The following is a 21,239-nucleotide window of genomic DNA, read 5'->3' on the forward strand; positions in this document are numbered from 1 at the left end:
AAGTACCAAAAAAGTTTTGAATTTAGATTGTTTGTGCTGCATTTAATGAAAGTTGTTCCAGATAACAGCAACATTTTAACGGCATCACAAGATCTTGATCGTCCACAGATTATGATGAAGTACAGGTGGATGAAACTGGGGATGTTACAACAGGACAGACTGCAGATGATATCTTGTTTCAATTTAAGGATGATGGATGTGTTTTTTTGTTTGTCGTTGTTGAGCAGGAAACTCTTGTCTTTTGATAATCTTTCTTTTTTCCCCATTGAATTAATGTTTACATCGTATCGGATCAAATTAGACAGAGACAGCAAAACTCATTTTGTTGTTTCAAAATGTGCGGCCATCAATCTTAAGCAAGTTGTTTCCCTCCTTTAATATCTGTCTTTATTAAACTATCGTCTGGCAAAATAGGCCTCTTGGGGCAAAGACGGGTGGAGAGAAAAATAAAAAAATAAAAAATATCCCCCCGCCCCGGCTTCAAAAAAGAAGCAACCTTTGTTGAGCCCCGCTGCGGTGTAAAGCCAATGTCCTTCATGTCTGATCACTGGAGTGTTATGCCATCCAGTCGAGTGTAATGCTATCCAGTGGCAATGATTAGAGAAGTGTGAAGCAGATAAGGCTCCAAGGGGCCACATGGGGATACAGTTCAGTGTAATACTGGGGATGAGAGGATGACGAATGAAGAGAGGGACACAGTCGTCAGGATGAGGCGAGGACACACTGATGCCACGGGGCGGCCTGTCCTGAAGTGACTGTAGCAACAGTCAGAAATCCTCGACTCGGAAAGAGAGCCCAATATAATGCCATCATGCGAGGAAGTCAACAGGCTATGCTTTTTTTTGTCTCTAAAAACAGGTGGCACGAAATGTAATTCGGAGGAGCAGTTTTTCCACTCGTCTCTAACGCATTAACACCTTGAAATATTTTTCTTTATGCTTCATTAGTTTAAAGAACGACAGCTCGCGCTTGTTGTTTCAGGTTCCTCGTTTTTAGAGATTTGACATCTTTGCAAAGTGAAGTGCAGGTACTTGAAATTCAAGTAGGAAACCCCCACAGTCTATCATCTGAGCAACATAACACGAGATGAAATGAGCTGTTGAAGTGAATTATGTTGCCGAGCTCGAATAATCTCTCCTGGTGTTCTGTTGAATGTCCTCCGACAAAGATTTCAATATGGGACACAGCTGAATAATATAAATATTCACCCCCGAAATAGAATAAATACAAGGGACACTTTTCTTAATATAACGCAATGAAAGGCAACACTTTGACACTTCGACAAACTAGGGCTGCAGGAGATAGTCAGCTACAGCTGCTCAATGTAAGCATAAGAATTATAATTTGTCTCAGGGCTGTTTCATTGTACAGAAATAGATGGCACATTGCATATACAATTGTTCACACAAGAATGTAACTCAAATAAATCAATAGATCAGCTTCATTTCTCTTGTTTTTTCTCCTCACACAAAGATGAAAAAGACACATTCAAAAGCCAAGGACACCTCCCCTGAAATGTGTTACTTAATGTTTCTACATATCTCACTGAAACTCGTTGATTACGTTTCTAAAGTTTTAGCGCGCTGGATGGCAGATAACCTTGGTGGCAGATATTCACTCAACAACACTCATTACCGACGAGTGAAAGGAAGAGGACATCTGTCATTACTTTTAATCAACTTTGCGCGAGTGTGCGGGTATTTGTCATTTGAAAAGAAACAAAAGAGCCTGGAGGAGGAGAAAGTGGGCTCCAGCAGTGTGTGTATGTGTGTGTGTGTGTGTGTGTGCGTGTGTGTGTGTGTGTGAGAGAGAGAGAGAGAGAAAGAGAGAGATAAAAGAGTGTGTCTGAGTGGGAGCAGCACACACACACACACAGACACACACACACTGCTCATCATTTCTCTGTACCTTATATGGTTTCCTCACTCTTTGCTTGTTTATGCCGTTCTCTGTGAGACACAAGTTAGCTACTGTATTAATGAGCAACATACTCCTGGTAGCCAGCAGCATTAGCACCATTTGGTCTTAATGATGGGCTAAGTAACCATTAGCATCGATGTTAGCTTGTGTGTGTGTGTGTGTGTGCTCACTGGGAAATATAAACAAAAAAACAATAGACCAGAGAATAACACAAAGTTATTGATCCTCCTGCCACTGTAAACACTGTCGCACAGTTGTGATAGCACTCAGCAGAACCCCATTATTCTTTTGTTTCCAGGTGGTTATGACAGAGCTCAAGGCGGCAAAAGTGCGCACACACACACACACACACACACACACGCACACGCAAGGGTATAGGTGTAGTTTCGACATTGCTGGGGGACAGAGCATCACACCAATACATTCTAACTCCGACCTTGTTACATATCGTCACTTGGTCATGGACTTTCCACGTCTACACATGATGTACAAGGTGTACAGGGTGCGTCTGTTGTTCTGCTGATCTGGGATGCCGTGTCAACTTCACCCTGTTACATGCATTGTGTCTTTTCAAAATACAGTTTTCACAAGAAATAATGACATATTGACACATGATTCCTCTCTATGCAACCAACTGGCGGATCTGATTCAGGACGCCCTATTCAAACTGCTCTGGCCTGCCTTCTGTTGCTGCTTCCTCTGCAAGCTGCTTTGCAACCCGCCTCCACCCCAGCTCCTCCTTTTTATGCTGTGTCTGACTTATCAATGTCTTTCTGTGTAGGCGCATGGAAGGGCAGGGAGGTGTGCTTGGTTTGCCCCAAAACAGAGCCATACCACCAAATATGACTGAAGTATAGTTTGCGTACAGTCTTTTCCAAAGTAAATGTACTACGTCGGTACAACACTGCGAATTGCCTTTTCTTCCTTCAACAACAAATGAACGTAGTCATGTTTAGCCAATACATGCATGTGGTTAGGTTAAGGCAACAAAAGGAGGTGGCTAGGTTTAGAAAAAGATAACCGGTTTTGGCTTTACATTCATCCAGGAAGCAAACACCGGCCTCCCAGGTGAAAGTCCATGGTCATTGGACCCGTCCACCACCCCTCCCATCTGCCCTATTCAGACTTTTCGCCCCCTTAACTCACATGTTGTCTGACTTGCTTGGTGAATGTTTACAAAGCCCTAAACAACCCTGCCTGACCCATCTCCTCCATCGCCATTCTCCCACTTGCCGCCTCCGCTCCTCCGATGCCAACCTTCTCACCCCCATCACCAAGACCAAGTACCGCACCCTGGGGGACAGAGCATTCGCCATCGCCGCCCCTACCCTCTGGAACTCCCTGCCCCTGGCCATCCGGAACTCTGACACACTCCCCTCATTCAAGAGTCAGCTTAAGTCCCATCTCTTCAGGATCACCTACAGCATCTGAAAATCCTCCCCCCTTCATCCTCCACCCGCTCTCTGTCTTAATATGTGGTCCCTTTGTAGTGTAGTGTATAGTGTTGTTTATTTGCCTTTTGTTTGAGTGTCTTGTTTGAGTGTCCTTTGATTGGGTGTTTTGTTTGAGTGCCTGTTTCTGTGCGTATTCTTTTGTAAAGCGTCTTTGAGTATCTAGAAAAGCGCTATATAAAACCAATTTATTATTATTATTATTAATGTTTATGCACCAGTTTGTGCCTCTTCTGCATCAATTTTTGGTATAAGTGACTTTAATTTGGGCAAAATAAAAGCCCTCATGTTTTATTGGGAGGAACAAATGCACATGTTCTAAAAACTCTGTGTTCCCTGCTTCCCCCACAAAAGCTACACCTATGGACACATGCAACAGACACAACAATACACACTGCACAAGACAAATCCTAGAGCCCTGAAAAAATAAAGGACCTGCAAGAGTGCAAGTGTGCAAGTGTATGCTCCCATACACACACACATAAGCACTTGGTTACACAAACACACACTCATAAACTCGAAGCGTTTATGAAGACACACCTACGTGGTGCCATAAACCACACACACTACAGTGGCCAGTCTCCAAACCAATATCTGCTGAATAAATATAGTAACACTGAGGTTGTTTAGAAGGTGATCTACTTTGGTCACTTAATGACAAAATGCACTTAACTTCACTCTGCCAGTCACTTCATCTTTCTGTCTAAGCTTATTTGTGAGGTACACTGGTGCATGTGCAGTGTTAACACCCTTGAGGCTCATGGAATTGAACCAGCACTCTATTAATGAAGCTAAGTAGCTAAATATTTTATATGAGTTATATTTGTATCACCCTGCTGGGAGCAGCTGTGGTATGGACTTGTGTCCTGTCCCCAGTGATGCTAAGAACACATCTCACAGTAATAAAAATAATTCATTCAGTCATTCATCTCTCAGTTGTATATTTCCTGAAGATTAAATCAATAGGCTACAATAAACCACAGAAACTGCTGACTGATAGCGACAGCATGTGGCAAGCATTGGCAATGTCTGGCTAAGCTGTCCATTGCAGGATGAAATTAGCTTAGTTTAGCAGCCGCTTAAGACGGCAGCGATTCTCACTGAGTCCTCGAGACAACAGCAAATCCTGACGAGGATTAGTCCTGACTGGAAAACAAGGCATAATTCATCCAGCGAGGTTTCAGCCGAGCATCCAAGAACACAGAGGTCAAACTATAATCTTTAGCCGTCCAAATACAAAAAAGGCAGCTTAAATCATAACTTGTGTATCAGGTGTGTTTTTTAATTGCTTCATTAAACAGGTTCAGCAGAGAATCACCCTCAACACCTGCTTCAGTGAAAGTGACAAGCCCTCATCCTGACATAGTTCATCCTCAGATAGTTCAAGGCCAATTTGGCAAATGTAGTAATTACTTTTTTTTTTAAATTGTAAGCCAAACATAATTAAAACGAGTGCGACTGCCAGCCAAATTTTCATTTAGTTCTTTTACTTTTCTTGCTCCTTCACAACAAAAGTGTATCCACACATACTACTCCTGACACTCTTTTATAGCTTAGATTGTGAATCCATATCACAGTCCCAAATCAGTGGAGAGTTGCACTAATTAATAATTTTATGACAGCACTGTGCTTCTGGCATGTCTGGCAATGTGAAGACAGTTTAATTGCACTGTTTTACAATAATGTTTCAGGTTTATGCTGCAGTTATCATTACAACTTTTGATTTAATATTCTCAGGACAGCCCAACAGTGTAATATTAGTTAGTTCCACAACACACTAAAACGTCATTAATCCATTATATAAAATCCATTATATAATATGCATACATTAGACCTAACAAGTGTGTCAATGCAGAGATGGGCTTTACATTAATTCTTCATCAGCTGTAGCTCTCATACCTTCAACCAACCGCCGTACTTGACCATACACGACATCGATAAGTGGACGATTAATGTTTAAATTACTGTGTATGACAATAGGTAATAAGGTTAAAAGTCCTTGAAAGTGATATCTAGCATGCAAAGATGATTTTTTACACATTAAATCGTACAGTATGCAGTAGATTAGCAGGAAATATAATAGGTAAACAGGACACAAACAGTGTGAGATGATTGGGTACATGGTTTGTACCACATCCTACCTTCTTGTAGAGGGAGCGCAGGTCTCTGTACTGCCACATACTGCTGAGGACCTGAGAGGCTGCCTTCACCACCTTTGCCGAGTGTCTGGCGATAGATTGAGAAAAGAGTTATTTCTCCCAGACCCCATTCCTTTGGATAATGCCGCCGTGTTATTCTGTCCCCTGTCTTTACCAGCTGCACAAGATGTGTGGAGGCTGGTGGCACTTGTGATGGCTTTAAGAGTAAGAGGACCCTATTGCTCATTTCAGTGGAGAATGATTTTCTTTGCACAAAAACTGAGAGTTTCCAGATGAGTTTAAAATGACCCTCTCTGCCATGCTAATGGTCCCATCCCTGCCACTTAGCTGAAAAATGACTCTAGTAGGAGTCAGTTCAGAAGCCCTGCCCTTCTAACAGCTGCAGAGGGAAGCAGGCGGGATGCTCATTTTTCCATTTGTCCACCAAAATTAACAAAAGTCTCTCTGAAAACAGGCTTCACCCTGGGTTTTACGATCTCCCAGTAAAAAGGAAGTGTTTAGAAGATTGAAATAAGGGGCAATCATATCAGCAGAAAGCCGTTTCTCCAGCCTGATACAAACACAATGCGCTGGAATGTATCACGGTTACACATGTACAGTATAAAGTGACCCCAAGGCAATAAAATAATAAATAAAAATATACATTTATAGTGACACAAGTCAATCCTAAAGCAGTGGTTCCCAACTGGTCCAGTCTCAGGGTCCAGATTTTCCCTTAGTCATTACTTACTAATGTCCACACACTTCAATGAAAGCTTAAGTTTAATCAGTAAGACTTCACAATTCACTCCCACTACTTCCTCTAATCAGCTGACTATGGGTGTTCACTCTAGTTATCCAATCAAACTTCGCCACGATCTCTATCAGCCAATCAGGATGCTGCTGCAAAATTTTAAATCTGCTCTCTCTTCTGCTGCTGTCAGCTGTCATTTTAGGCAGAACTGTCGCGCCCTCCTCCACCCCGTTCACCTCCAGTCATCGTATCCTCCAGAGTCCAAGACGAGCTCAACAAAGGCTCACTCTTCTATTCATGAAGATCATCGGCACTCCTCCATCTTCTTCTCATTTCATCTTCACCACCTCTACAGCATCTAGACCCGGGGGGCGGGGGTTCGCTATTGGACTATGGATTCATATGGATTAAACCGTCTCTACGGGGTCTAATTGCCAAAGACTTTCCACATTATTCATTCTTATATGCACATGTTAATGAATATTCTTTTTTTACTGTAAAAATGAGTCTCTTCTGATGAAATATATTCAGTGTCATACTTGTGTTTGGCCATGTCATTCAGCCAGTTTGCTGTCTCTGTCAAGTAGCTGTCTGTAATTTCAAAAAATAATAGTTTTTTACAAACTTGACACGTTTGTGAGTCACTTGCAGCCCATACAGCCCACTTTTGGACCGCGAAACACCAGTTGGGGAACACTGTCCTAAAGGACACTGGCAGCTTTACTGCCTTAGGCATCATGAAGGATTTTTATCCTTGTGAGGTCATAACTACTCATTGCATTTGACTGAAGTAATACATTTCTGACACAATAAAATTTGGGGCTGCCAAATCATTTTGCAGCTGCATGATGGGGATGCATTCTGACACTGACTCTTTCAAAGGAATAGGCCATAAACCAAAATATACATTTTCAAATACTTTGAATGTTTCAGCTCCTACGGTTTCAGCTGAGCTGGTAAACAGTGTCTGTGCCTGTGTTGGTGCTGTAATGGGCATTTCCCTAATCTGAAACTGTGTAATTACGTAAATGTAGCACGACACTGCTGATAAGGAGCATTTATCTCAGTGTACCTATCCTAAAAAAAAACAGGACGATGTGTGGGCCATTAGCAGCTAACTACACTCACTGTGAAATTTGCACTTATGAAGGTTTCTTCCAGCACCTCGTCTCACTCTGTAATGGTTCCCCCGGGCATAGTTCCCTAAATAGATAGAGTCTCTCTCCATAACAATAAATGAACGTTTGACACCATCTGATAACACTCTGGTGGTCATGGCAACCCCTGACCTGGTAGTTGCCATAGCAGCTGGGCAGAACACCCTGCTCGGTCTCCCATGGCGACAGGAGTGATATTTCTGCTGCATCTCCCTTATTCTCCGGCCGTCTTTTGCGGATGAATGGTCACAGAGAACGCAGGTGCAGTTATGAATGATGGATGTGAGGCCACATTAAAGCACTGGTCACTACTGACAGCGCGGGGTGAGCTGAATGATACCTTGACAGGTAAAGGTAGGACAATACAACAATGAGAACAGGTTTTGATTTTAGACTTTAAATTACATTTTAGGGTGTATGCTAATGGTCTTTGAGCATGAGGAAAGCCTATGCAAGTCATTAGGAAGCTTTCTCAAGTTATCATTTTGCTTATTTTGACATTATTTTAGCATTCATCCATTCCTCTTTGTTTTCACTGCTGTGTCAGAAATGTTTTGAGAGTTACAGAAAGTGTTCTTCACCCTTCCTGAGCAGAACATTATCCCTGCTTGAATATGGGAAAAAATGTTAAGCACATATCATTATAATCTAACGACCACTTCAACAGCAGTGCAGGTAAATCTGTCTTGTGGTTATAAATACATATGGCATAATGTTCTGTAAACTGTTATAGTATATAATTATCCTCAAGTTTTAATAGCATCCTTTAAGGATATCTGCTGAACCCAATTTGCAAATGCATTTTAAGTAGATATTAAGTGAACTTAGAGATGAACTCTCGGGTGCTACTGTAGATCAGTAACATGCCAACTACTGCAGATTTTATTCTCAGTGGGACAACTCATGAATACAGCCACTGATAGTAAGGGGATTTTTTGTAAAGGAATCTACCAAAACATGCAGTATTAATGGTGAGCAAAAGATCTCGTAGAAATATATGAAATGGCCATGACCTCTTAACACTGCATTATGTGTTGGTTGCATGTAATGTGGTTCCCAACTGATGGGTCGCGGGTCCATTCTGAATGGATCGCAACTGACTCACGAACATGTCAAGTGTGTAAAAACACTTAATTTTGAAGTACGGTGAATTTCTGACACAGAGCTTTTATTTTGAAGTGCTGTTTTCTGCTGTAGAGTGAATGACTAATGGACAGCTACTTGAGAGAGACAGCATACTAGCTCAAGGACATGGCCAAACACAAGTATGATGCTGAATATGTTAAACTGTGTGGACCTTGAACTAATGACTGAGGACGAATCTGGACCCCATGGCTGGACCAGTTGTAACTGTACTAAAATAGCGTGGTGGTAGGGTTGCACTTTCGATAAGTTTAGATGCTGAAACTATTTGGTAAGGTTTAGTGAAGTTATGTTCGTATGGTCATGGAATTTGAAAACAGCAATTCCCAGGCCTGGAGAAGTTTCAGAAAAATAAACAACCCCAGAAAGGTTTGGAAAAGTCATGGAAATTTACACAAACCTGTATAACGGAGTACATATACTGTATATATAGTGTTTATGTTTGGGCAGATCAGTAACGCCACTAAAGGTTACATTGTTCTCTGTGTGGGTAATGTCAGATAGCTTCTACTTAGCTGAGACGTATACGTGCCAAGAAATGCCAAGAAAATGCTGATTTAATAATGTCTGGCTTTACTTGGACTAGTATAAGGCATGACTTGAGAAAGACCAGGACCCAGGATGTGCTGGACCAGCTGACATAAAGCATCAGACTGCTGCTGTTGTCCACATCAACTCCCATTACTGGCTGTTGTACCCCAGTGACAAAAGTGACGCTTCCCATTCATCCACCATCAAACAAGGGACCATGCTTCAGGTGCTATGACCAGAAACGAAGCCCACATTGTAGAGATACTATGGGTGCTAAAGGTGGCCAATTCTCATTGATGTTATTCCTACAAGTCATGTGAATACAAATGGCAGCTTTTCAGGTCATGGTTTCCCCAACAGCCAGAGAGCTCCCAGATTTGCAACACAAGTGCTCATATACAGTATATGGACGTTTGGACTGGCTCCTTATTTTAAGAAACTGACAAGTAAATTACGGTATCACTTAAAATAGGTATGTTTGTTAGGTATGGGATGTAAGTACATCACAAGTCTCAAAGTCCTGTGTTTGCTTGTTTGACCCAGCTACTACCCACAACCTCTTCCCAATGCAGACTTTCATGATCATTGCATGTATTTCTGTGAGACCAGGCTGGTGTCTTTATCATCAAAATATGTCTTGACTTTCTTTAACTTTATTTAACAAAAAAACTGCCATTATGCTGGTGAAGATAGAAACAACCCATTTCTGTTCTCTGGCCTCTAAACTACTCACTTGTCTCCTTTGCTGCGGGCGATACCGATGAGTTTTTCTATGCCGCCAGCATCACGCAGGGCTTTGGCGTTCTCCATGTTCTTGGTGATGACTTCGTGCAGTGCGCAGCAGATGGCAGTTACCGTATCATCTGACATGGCCTTGCTGGGAGGGCCTGTGGTCCCGGAGGTCCCACTGCTGGTGGCGTTATTGTTGCTGCTGCTGCTACTGCCTGGTAACCGATGGATCAAATCTCTCATGGCATATTTACCTAGTGTGTGTGGAGAAAAGGACAGAAATGGGAAAAAAGAAACACTGGTCAGATTTTATTCTCTGCGCATCCTCTCACCATTTATGATTCCAGTGAAAAACTATGCATGGAGGTGAGGGTTTATATTTTCTATGATAGGTCATATAGCCATGCAGAGAGGATGACTTTAGACAAGCATTTACAGTATGTTGAGTGTGGTTATGGATGACTGCTACAGTACAGATTCAGACAACTACCTGAACAACATACTGTACTTAACAGACACTACAAAGACTCTATGACAAAAAAGTAAAATTGCCCTTTTTCTATTTTTTAAAGAAAACATCTCGTCCAGCTTGTGAGTGCCTGGATAACTCCATAAATCTTTAGTTTGAGGGGGCACACTGCAAATCCTTTGACGCACTCACACTAATGCAGCCATGCTGAGAATCCAATAAACGGGGCGACTCGTGGTATTTTGGTGAAAAGGCTGGCATATGAAGAAAATGAAAAAAAAAAAAATTGACATTCAAAGAATGGGTTGTTGGAGAGATCGAAGCAACAGAGAGAGGGAGAGTGATTAAGAGGTGCAGGAGATGCTGTCAGATAGGAAGCTGGTGAGAGGCTGGAGCAGATGGAAGCAATAACATTTGGAGTGAAGGGGACTTTCAAGACAAAGTGATGTGAGTATGGATTTCAAAGAGGCAATGACGTAAGTTGAGGACAAAACTGCCTACATGTACTCTGAGCTGAGCCACATAGTAAGGTAGTCTATCATGGCTGTCTTAGTTCGATCAAACAAGTTTAAGACAAGACCAATTAATACCAAGTGCAGAATGTGTTAGTTTAGATGAGAGTAGTTTGTTAGCACACTGCATATGCCAACAGTTGAAGGGATGGGAATAGAGAACCGAATCCTCCGAGCTTATCAATTCCTTTTTTCGATGCTGCCATGTTTTTCTGACATTCTGGCATTTTTGCCTCACAGCAATGAGTTCCTGGTTCGAACCTGGGGTGGGGGGTTTGAACCCTGGGGTGCAGAGTTTGCATGTTGTCCCTGTGTCAGTGTGGGTTTTCTCCAGGTACCCCAGCTTCCTCCCACAGTCCGAAACATGCAGGCTAGGTTAACTGGTGACTCTAAATTGTCCGTAGGTGTGAATGTGAGCTTGAATGGTTGTCTGTCTCTATGTGTCAGCCCTGTGATAGTCTGGTGACCTGTCCCGCCTCTCACCCAATGTCGGCTGGGATAGGCTCCAGCCCCCCCGCGACCCCTAACATAATAAGTGGTTTCGGACAATGAGTGAATGAAAGCAAAACAAGAATGTCAAACTCATGAGTGTACACTGCTGAAAGCTTGCAACAGAAAGAAGTCATGGCAGAGAGGAAGAAATGGTTCGTGACTTAATTTACCTAAGAAAGATGACAACAGTGCTGCTTGGAATGTCTGTGAAATGAACATTTCAAATAAAAGTGGACATACCAGCAATATGCTGAATCATCTCTTTATGCAACATAGGCTAAAATCCCAGGAATGCCACGTATTCAAACAACATATCCTCGTACATTGGTTTATATAATATCTAACAAAGAAGCGCCCTACGAATGACGTTACCTTGTTAACCTAAGTTACGTAAGTTAGGTTTAGGAAAAGAAACTGTGCACAGGGTGATCTTAGCCTTCCAAATTACATGGGTTACATACAAATTACTGGCTCATGATTATGTGAATGTTTGGCACAAATTGTGATGCATTACATTTTTTAAGTACATGTGTGAACAGTGCATGAGAACAGGCTAATTCGACACTCTCAACCGAGCAGCACGTCTGTTACTGAGATTAAACATCCTATGTTATAATAACATTACTGCCACACAGGCAGGTTTAGCAGATCTTTTCTTTGACAAATAAAATCTAGATGAAAGTGAATACTGTATAAATGTTCAAATATTGTAGGCCTATTTTTTTTCCCACAGAGAAAATTGATCAGGAATTCATAAGGGAATCGACAGCAAATCAGACCAACAAGCAGAATTGATAATGGCACCGGTATCTGTAAAATCATACCAATCAGTTGACACTTGTTTATGATTAGACAATTATTTTACTCTTAAAAGTTACAAGGATTACACTGTTTATTGTCAAATTTGCTGGCACATAGGTGCCGTAACCAGGAAACAATTGACTGTTATTTCCTGAAGTGTTTCTGAGCCAACCACTCTGAAACTCCCACGAGAGAGTTTCCCATGAGAGCGAGATCACCGGATATGAAGATGACTGAGGAGAGGGGCCTATAAAGGAGAGATCAGCGCAAATAGGTGATGATGAGTGGAAGAATTGAAGACAGAAGAGGAACTGAAGAGAGGAGAAGAAAGGAGATTGCGCTGGCTGAGGTGGTGTGTTGAGATTCATCAAACATGAGCGGCAGTCAAGAGGTAAGAAATGCCTCGACCATCATAAACCTGTCAATTACACTTGAATCATCTCGAGCCCCTGAGAGGAAACCCAGAGGTCACATTCCAGATAAAGAACCGCCAATTTGGATGCAGAGGGGATTGTCGAATAATGAAACATGGCTAAAATGCGGTTATTCTTTTAACACAAATCCACTCAACAGAACTACTAGGACAAGCCCTCTTACCCTGATGCCATTAAAAGGTACACTTCAATCAACTGAGCATCTCCACATGAATGAATCAGTCTACCCTCTCTGTGACATGTCGCTGGGTATGACAAGGCCAATTAAAACTATGTGAGTTCATGCCAGTTTGTGTGTGCACACAACACTGAAGAGCTGCTCAGTGTGAGTCACTGTCTCCTTCGAAATTTTATGAACGCAACTCCTCCACAGATAAAACAGGAAGCGCTACTGTTTGTGTTGAATCCTCTGTCGCATCATCATCAAGCGGACCATTACATCCTCTCGGGCAGCGGGGAAAACTGAGGCCAAAATACTCAATTTGCAATAAACACAAAATAGCTTTGGATTTCACTGAGTTTTTGAGATAATGCATCGAAACAACTCACTTTTCACAGCAACACTACGAAACTACCCAATGCCTATCTAACTGCCGCTCTGCATCAGAGGTGTAATCTTCTGCAGCCCATGGTGCTACTTTGAATTTATTAAGTCGAGTGAAAAATAAAAGTAGGAGCACAACATTCTTGTGGAGTACAGGCTCGTACCCTCGCTTGAAAAATGCAATCAGAACAAAAAGCTGAGCCTAAAATCTCCCCTTCCTCCACCTTTTCTTTATTCACTCTTTTCTTATTGTTTTTTCAAAAACATTCCCACATCATAACGCTGAACTTTTTTTTCCCCATACCAATCCATTACGGTGATATCCAAGGAGCTCTTACAGGATTGGTGGTGAATCCCTCGCTCATACTACCTCTGATAAATCCAGTTAATCTGGGTTGAGAACAGCAATGCAACACAGAGCAGGAAAATCAGGTGACACTATCAACCTTTATGGAGTAAATATATATGTGCCCTTGTACCACAAACATTGCTACTGACTTCTGAATTTCCAAAACACACTCATGAAGACATATGGAGGCTTCAACACACATATGCAAGCTCATACACACATGCTCAATCACATATTATAACACACGCACATGCAAACTCTGTCTATAAGGATGGAGTCGTGAGTTAATTGGCCAAGTGTTATCTCAGGCTGGCAGGCTGAAGAGAGGTTCAGCGGTCATTGTCTTTTGGCTGCGAGGACAAAATTAAGCTGCATCCTAAGAGGGAGACTCATTATTTGACTGACTTGACTCAGAATTTCCTGACTGATTTACAGGCTGATGACTGACTGATTCATTTACCTTCTGTCTTGATTTAATGATCTAACTAATTCTTGAGTGAGTGACTGAATTATTTACCGACCTGCTGCATGGCTTATTTACTAACTGACTAATTTACTGACCGACTGCCAGATAATCTACCGCGTGAATGACTGACAATCAACTGACTGACTGACTATAGGGAATTAAATAATAACAAAAAGTAAGGTGAAGAGTATTCACAGAGACGTTACAACTATTAGAGGCATATCTGCGTGTTCTTGTTTGTCTAAGTATTTTCTGCTTACAGACAGAAGCTCTGATAAACTGCTGTCAGCATATCCCTAAAATATGCTTGCCTGTGTGTGTGTGTGTGTGAGTGTGTGTGTGTGTAAGTAAGTATACACACAGGTGTGTGCATGCATATCCCTATCAGTCTCTGCAACGTCATCACATTGATCCCAAAGGGCTGCATAACAGAGAAGATGATTTAGAAGGAGAGAGAGGAAGAGGGGCTAGGAAGGAGAGGGGAAATGAAGGTTACGACATTGTAACCCTAGTTCTATTCGCATAAACTAAGGTTATGATGTTGTAACCCTAGTTCTATTAGTACAAACGAATGTTATGATATTGTAACCCTAGTTCTATCAGCACAGACAAAGGTTATGATATTGTAACCCGAGCTCTACTAGCACAAACTAAGGTTACAATATTGTAACCCAAGTTCTATCAGCACAAACACAGCTTATGATATTGTAACCCTTGTTCTATTAGCACAAACAAAGGTTACAATATTGTAACCTGTTATATAAGCAGAAACAAAGATTATGATATTGTAACCCTAGTTCTATTAGCACAACCCAAGGTAACGATATTGGAACCCGAGCTCTACTAGCACAAACTAAGGTTACAATATTGTAACCCTAGTTCTATCAGCACAAACAAAGGTTATGATATTGTAACCATAGTTCTACAAGCACAAAGGTTATGATATTGTAACCTTAGTTATATTAGCACAAAGGTTATGATAATGTAACCCTAGTTCTATTAGCACAAACACAGGTTATGATATTGTAAATCTAGTTATATTAGCTCAAACAAAGGTTACAATATTGTAACCCTAGTTCTACAAGCACAAAGGTTATGATATTGTAACCTTAGTTATATTAGCACAAAGGTTATGATAATGTAACCCTAGTTCTGTTAGCACAAACAAAGGTAAGGATATTGTAACCCTAGTTCTACAAGCACAAAGGTTACGATATTGTAACCTTAGTTATACTAGCACAAAGGTTATGATAATGTAACCCTAGTTTTATTACCACAAACAAAGGTTCCAATATTATAACCCTTGTTTTATTAGCACAGTCGGAGCCCTCTACTGTACTCTATGGGTAATACTCTCTTCCAATCAAGAGCACGCATTGGGCCAAATCTGCATAAATGCAGATGGCTAATCTGTATGTGCCTACCTGAATATGCGTGGACCCCACAGTTAGTACCACAACGCTGTCTGCCATCCTACACACTCTTCAGCAAGCAGCAGAGCCCCCAGGCAGAGGACAATGCCTGTGCTAATAGAACTAGGGTCACAATCTTGTAATGTGTACTCTATCTCACACAGGCTATGCCCTCTACAAGACTCTGTTGGCACAGTGGGTGGAGCCCGCCATACTGATCATGACCAGTGGGGAAATCGACACTGCTGTAGAGGAAAAGGATGATGGCCAGAGATGTGGTACTGCCTTATATACTGTGAGGTTCATATGGATTTGGGTAGGCACGTCCTGATTGGCCAGCTATGTTTATGCAAATTTCAGTGGGCGGATGCATACTCGTGATTAGAGAAACGTATCACCCATAGAGTCCAGTAAAGGGTGGAGCCTATGTGTGACAGAACAGCATAGTAATCGCCTCTGTTTGAGAACGAGGAGAGAGGAAGACGACAAACGGGGAATGACTGAAGGATAGAGAAACCGAGTAAAGAAAGAGAAAATTTAGTCTATATATGTTAGAGTATGCTGTGAAGAATGAAATATGAAACACCTTTATAGCTGAAGAATCAAACAGAGAGGCCCTTGTTATTTCCAACACTCTTAATAACCCACCTTGTTAGAGGAAGACGCTGTCTCCTGATAACCACTGAGAAAACATGTCTGGAAGCCTATCACACACATCTCACCTTGACAATACACAAACATACAGCAATGCATGCGCACCAATACACATCTCACCTGAACATACACATTGCTCATTATCTGGCTTCCTGGTTGTCTTGCTTCAGGTTTTGGATTGTTTGTTTTGTTTTTGGGAATATTTCTTTCTTTTGATGTGAGATTTCTTTGTAAGACACTTGAGATTTTATTTAAAAATCTCAACTTCGCAATGTCATTTTTTGTCTCTTGGGGATTTAAGAGTTTTATCACAGAACAGATATTAAGACTACATACAGAAATAAATAGCAAAGACTAAAGTAAAGCAAAGCTGTGCTCAGACACCACGAGTCAAATAAAATCTGGCCTCTTTCCTACATCTAGACATGATGATACCCAGAGCCTGCAAGAGGCGCATTGATAAATTATAGATTAATATAAACGAGAGGGAGTTGCTGCACTTTCCTAACGCCAATGCAAAATTCAACACATCTTAAAAGCTAAGTCTTTTGATGTTCTTATACCCTGCTGAGGACATTTTTTGCTTTAATTACTACTAAATATACAATTTATCTCTCAAGGCCACATTGAAGTTTAAGGTATTTAGTTGACAAATGACTAATCTGAAAGTGTTAGAATGAGCACAGCTGTATAAATAGCATAATCAATCAGCATACTATAGCCAGTAACCTCATGTAAGAAATATTCCTGTAAGCTCACAGTGATCATGGGTACTAGTCACGCAGGAAGGGAAGAAATAAAAGGGCTGAGGAGCAAATTAAAATTGATTTTATACGAGCGGGTGGTGAGTCCTTTAAAGTCCTACTGTGACACAGACACCACCTCTACATGCTGGAGTGCAATCTTCTCTCCTCTCTCTCTGTCACTGAAATGTGAGCTACACCTGGAACATGTCCTCAAGGAGAGAAACAAGCCCTTTGCTGATCACTGCACAGTCTAATAAACCTGTATTACACAACTCCTCCAATATAGCCATCTTCACCTGGGAGGCAGAGCTGGTAATGTATTCCTGTGCTGCATCCCCTCATGTGTCGCTAACTCCCGCTGAGCAGGGCGTGCTTCATCAGGGCCATAATGGCTGATTTGATTTAAAGAGATCCAATTACCCTCAACAATGGAGTGATTTGATTGTTTACTGATGGAGAAGGGAGAGTGTTATTGAAGTAAAATTGGAGGTAATTGTCTCAGGGAGATGTGGGGAAAGATGAAACTGCTTGATTGGTTGTGGCGTCCGACTGTCTGAGAATAAAGGATGGTTAATACACAGTTATCAGTGACTGGGTTGAGGTCCCTGAGGTAGGCTGTTGTACTCTTACTGGTACCAAAAGCTTCTGGATGTGTTATGTTTATAAAGCCTTTCTGGGTTCAATGAGTAAGTTCTTGGACAAATAAAAGCCATTTACCATCGTAGTAAGAGAAAACATTGGGTAGAGGGCTGTAGTAGGCCGACTCGAGTTCGGTCTCGATTTCGAGATTACTTTTTTGATGTCTTGCTCTTGTCTTGGTCTTGTTTTCTTGTCTACTAATTATTTTGGTCTTGGGTTCAGCTGTTGAGAACTGGTCAAGTTGTTCCTGGCTGCTGATCCAGGATCAGTTGTACTTATTAACAGGCTGCAGCATCTCCTCTGCTCTCTGTGTTGGGACTGAACTCCTCCAACTACACTTGTTATTTTAAGTGCAATAAAACCTCAACGAGAAAGTCAATACTTTCTCAAGACATAAACATGTAAACATGGACAAAAATGGTTATTTTAATTGGCACTGTCTGCAGTTTCTCATCCACTGCTGTTGCGTTTCACGTAAGATCAGCACGTAACACGTAATCCATGTACATGTCTGTGGTCTAACTGTACAACTTAGTTTGCGGTGTATCTTAATAATCTGGCAAATTCTTGTAAACATAGCTGCAGGCTGAGATAAATCAGCCCCTCCTCTCTCTGCATGCGGTACCTGCAGGCTGTGAATCACATCAGCAGAGGGAGGAGAACAAAGGACAGGATGACTGACTGATCTTCTCTTCATTCTGTCTCATCTTCACTCAGTATATTGTCGTCAGAAATATTACTTTTATTTGAATAACATCTTAGATTTGTTTCCAGAGAGATACTATTCAGTTCATATTAAGGCTGGGGAATATGGACGATATTGTAGGGTTGACTAGTGATGCTTTCACAAAACATTTACACTATATTTAAAAAAAAATAATCAGCATTAATTTGGAGATAATGACTTAGTGGGTAGATACAAATAATAGAACAGCTAGAACAGTCTGGTTTCAATTTCAATATCCAAAATCTGAGCCGATATCTAGTTTCATCTCACAGTATTGATACAATGGCGATATATTGCCCAGTCCTAGTTTATATACCGCAGTAAACATAACTGTTGCTGCTCCAGAAGTATCATTTAGCTATATTTAAATTACAAATAAATTCTAATGCTGTTCTGATTTTATAAGAAATCATTTAGTACTGAAAAAGAACCAATACAGAGTATGGTTAAGGAACCAGAACGATGAGGGAATTGACAAGATATTGCCTGTTATGGTCTTGAAGAGGACGCAATTTGCTCTGGACTTGGTCTTCTTTTGGTCTTGACTGTCTTGGACTTGGCTTTGTCTCGAACACCACTAGACCTGGTCTTGGACTTTAAGTTCTTCCTCTTGACTGCAGCCTTATTAGGTAGTTTAGCCTGCAGCTGTGAAATCTCTTTTGAGTTTTGAGATAAAAAAACTAAGAGCAACTGCTGTCCTAATGAACTAATCTGACCACTTTTAGACCATTCAGATAAATATCATGTGTGTAAACAATCTTTCTCTTAACAGGGGAAGCACTCAGTTAAAGTGTTGCCTGAATGAGTGGATTTGACACCAGCTGAATTTTAACTGGGGTATAATTATGAGGTGCTGTAGCTGCTTTTAAAGTTTGGTGTCAAAACTTGTGTTTCAGTGTCTTTGTGTGAGGTTCCCGGGGAGTAATTTAATCAGCAGTACATGACATCTTCGACAGGGGGCGCCAGATTCAAAGCAACAGGGTGTTGGTTTCTGTTATGTGGGAATATTACGTCTTTGACAAGTTATGGGCCTTAGATGTCAGCCTCTGGAGTTCAAACAAGTATAAGTCCATACACCAGAATTATGTTGAGAAAGACACCCTAAAGATACACTAAAACATCAATACTGTCAGTAAGAGAGGAGGGAGGGGCATTTTATTTGCACTTATTTTTCCCTTACTATAATCCAAATCACAAAAAACACAGCATTCTAATGAGTTCTGGATTACTGGCTCATTTGGAAAGCAGCCACAAAGAAGTAAAAATATGAATTTCATACTGTACACACACACATATAAACGCACACACACACACACACACGCACAGACCCCGTAGTCACCAATTATCAACATCCTCAAATTCTCATCAAACCAAAATAGATATGAATGACCTCCAAAGACAGTCTGCTTCCCAGCAGCAGTGCGAGGTGTATTCCTTTTAACTTGCGATTAAATAAATATATAAATGAACAAATAAAATGAAATGCAGACGAGAGAACAAACAGATGAAACACAGCAGGTTTAAACAGGTCAGAAATGGAGGTAAATTGGAAAGCGGCATGCCGTCGCTTCCCCCGTCGTAAAAATATTCTGCCTTCTTGTGTTTGGTGCTTTTCACACCAGTTATATCTCGCCCTCTGTGTCTCTCTTTGATGTCTGTGGGTGACAGGTTTACAGTGTAAACTGCAGAGGAGGGAGAGATAGCGAGAGAGGGAGGGAGGCAAGGCGGGGATTTTTTTTTCCCCTCTGTGAGAAACTTGTGGCTTCATTAGAGACATTCTACTGACATGCAGAAGATGCTGCTCGGGAAGATGTATAGATGCACACACACACAAGCACACACGCACCCTCTATCTATGCACTCACAGTGACAGAGAATTCCCATTTTGATGGTAAGCGTAAGCTACACTATATAGCTTCTCCATCATTTTACTTGATTAAAATCAGTTACTTTGAAAATGTCAAAGTCATTTAGAAAAGAAAAAGTATGTATCTGTGCACCTCCAGAGATCAAGCACATAAGTCAGATCCTGGAGGGACAGCTGTGAGACCCAAAAAAAATCTCATCATTTGACAGCCCTTTCTTTCCCTCTCCATTCCTCTTTATTGTTCTCTATTTCTATTTCTCTGTCTGTCGTGCTCCCCAGTCTGGCACAGTGGAGCAGAGGACAGAGAATGCCAGGGAGAACAAAGTGTGCTGATAAAAGACATGCCAAACCCGCACACACACGAGAGATTCATTCCGAAGGCGACACAGAAATTTCGTAAAGTACCGCTGCAACAGGGACAGAGGAGTGTGTGTCAACCAAGTGTGAGTCAGTGGTCACGGCCGCTCTCTCTTCCTTTTGTTTTTTGGCTAGCCATCCTTCCAAAGTTGTTTAAGCTCACCACGGTGCAGTCTGTTGACAGCAGGGACGGCAAAATATGTAAAAATTGGCGTGGGTGAGGAAAACACAAAATGGACATTCTCTGGTGATCTATAAATATTTGGTGTGGCCAGGAATCCACAAAGTGGGATAAGCATGTAATGCAATTTTAGCTGAGTACATCCTGTCAATGAGTGTGTGTGTGTGTGTGTATATGTGTTTGTGTGTATGGGAGAATAAAATGTTTAGATTAAAGGCTTAAAACCGGTCAGTTTTTTTCACATCAGTGTGTCTGACACACACTCTCACGCTTACACACACATTTGCAATCATGCAATTAGTGACATCCCTGTGGCGCACTAGTCCGGTTTCCACAGTAACACTCCCCAGCACCGATGTCATCAACGCGAGACACAAAGAGCGAGAGACTGCGAGAGAGGGCGTTATGAGCTCATGTCTGAAACGACACGGGAAGGAGACGGGGAGGGAGGGGTGGGTGTGGGATGAACAAATGAAAGGAGGAGGAGGAGGTTTGAAAAGAAATAAAGAAAGAAAGAAGCAGAATGAGATGGAGAAAAAGGGGGGAATGATATTCAGGTTGTTGACAAGACAACATTATAAAGTGAAAATGAGGAGAGGGGGAGAGTGGGAGGGGAGGCTTAAGCCAAAAACAGGTGTGGTGTGACAAGAGACGAGGACAAAGAAACAGGAGAAAGGGTGACAGGGGGAAAAAAGAAAAGATGAAATGAGACATGTACATAAGTGGACAAGTCATTTTCTCTCTTTGAGGTTTTAACAATTGGTTT

General features: G+C 41.5%; 1 protein-coding gene across 1 annotated transcript in view; it reads right to left on the reverse strand.

Annotated features, from left to right (window-relative positions):
• ctnnd2a (catenin (cadherin-associated protein), delta 2a) overlaps positions 1-21,239 on the reverse strand; it is a 363,618-nt gene that overhangs the window by 20,980 nt on the left and 321,399 nt on the right. Inside the window, exons 20-21 of the mRNA XM_050057274.1 lie at positions 9,828-10,077; positions 5,513-5,597 (exon numbers count right to left, since the gene is read on the reverse strand). Of these exons, the coding sequence (XP_049913231.1) occupies positions 5,513-5,597; positions 9,828-10,077 (335 nt within the window). The remainder of the gene's footprint in view (positions 1-5,512; positions 5,598-9,827; positions 10,078-21,239) is intronic.

The sequence above is a fragment of the Epinephelus moara genome, chromosome 11, assembly GCF_006386435.1.
Source record: "Epinephelus moara isolate mb chromosome 11, YSFRI_EMoa_1.0, whole genome shotgun sequence".
In the NCBI taxonomy this organism is placed as follows: Eukaryota; Metazoa; Chordata; class Actinopteri; order Perciformes; family Serranidae; genus Epinephelus; species Epinephelus moara.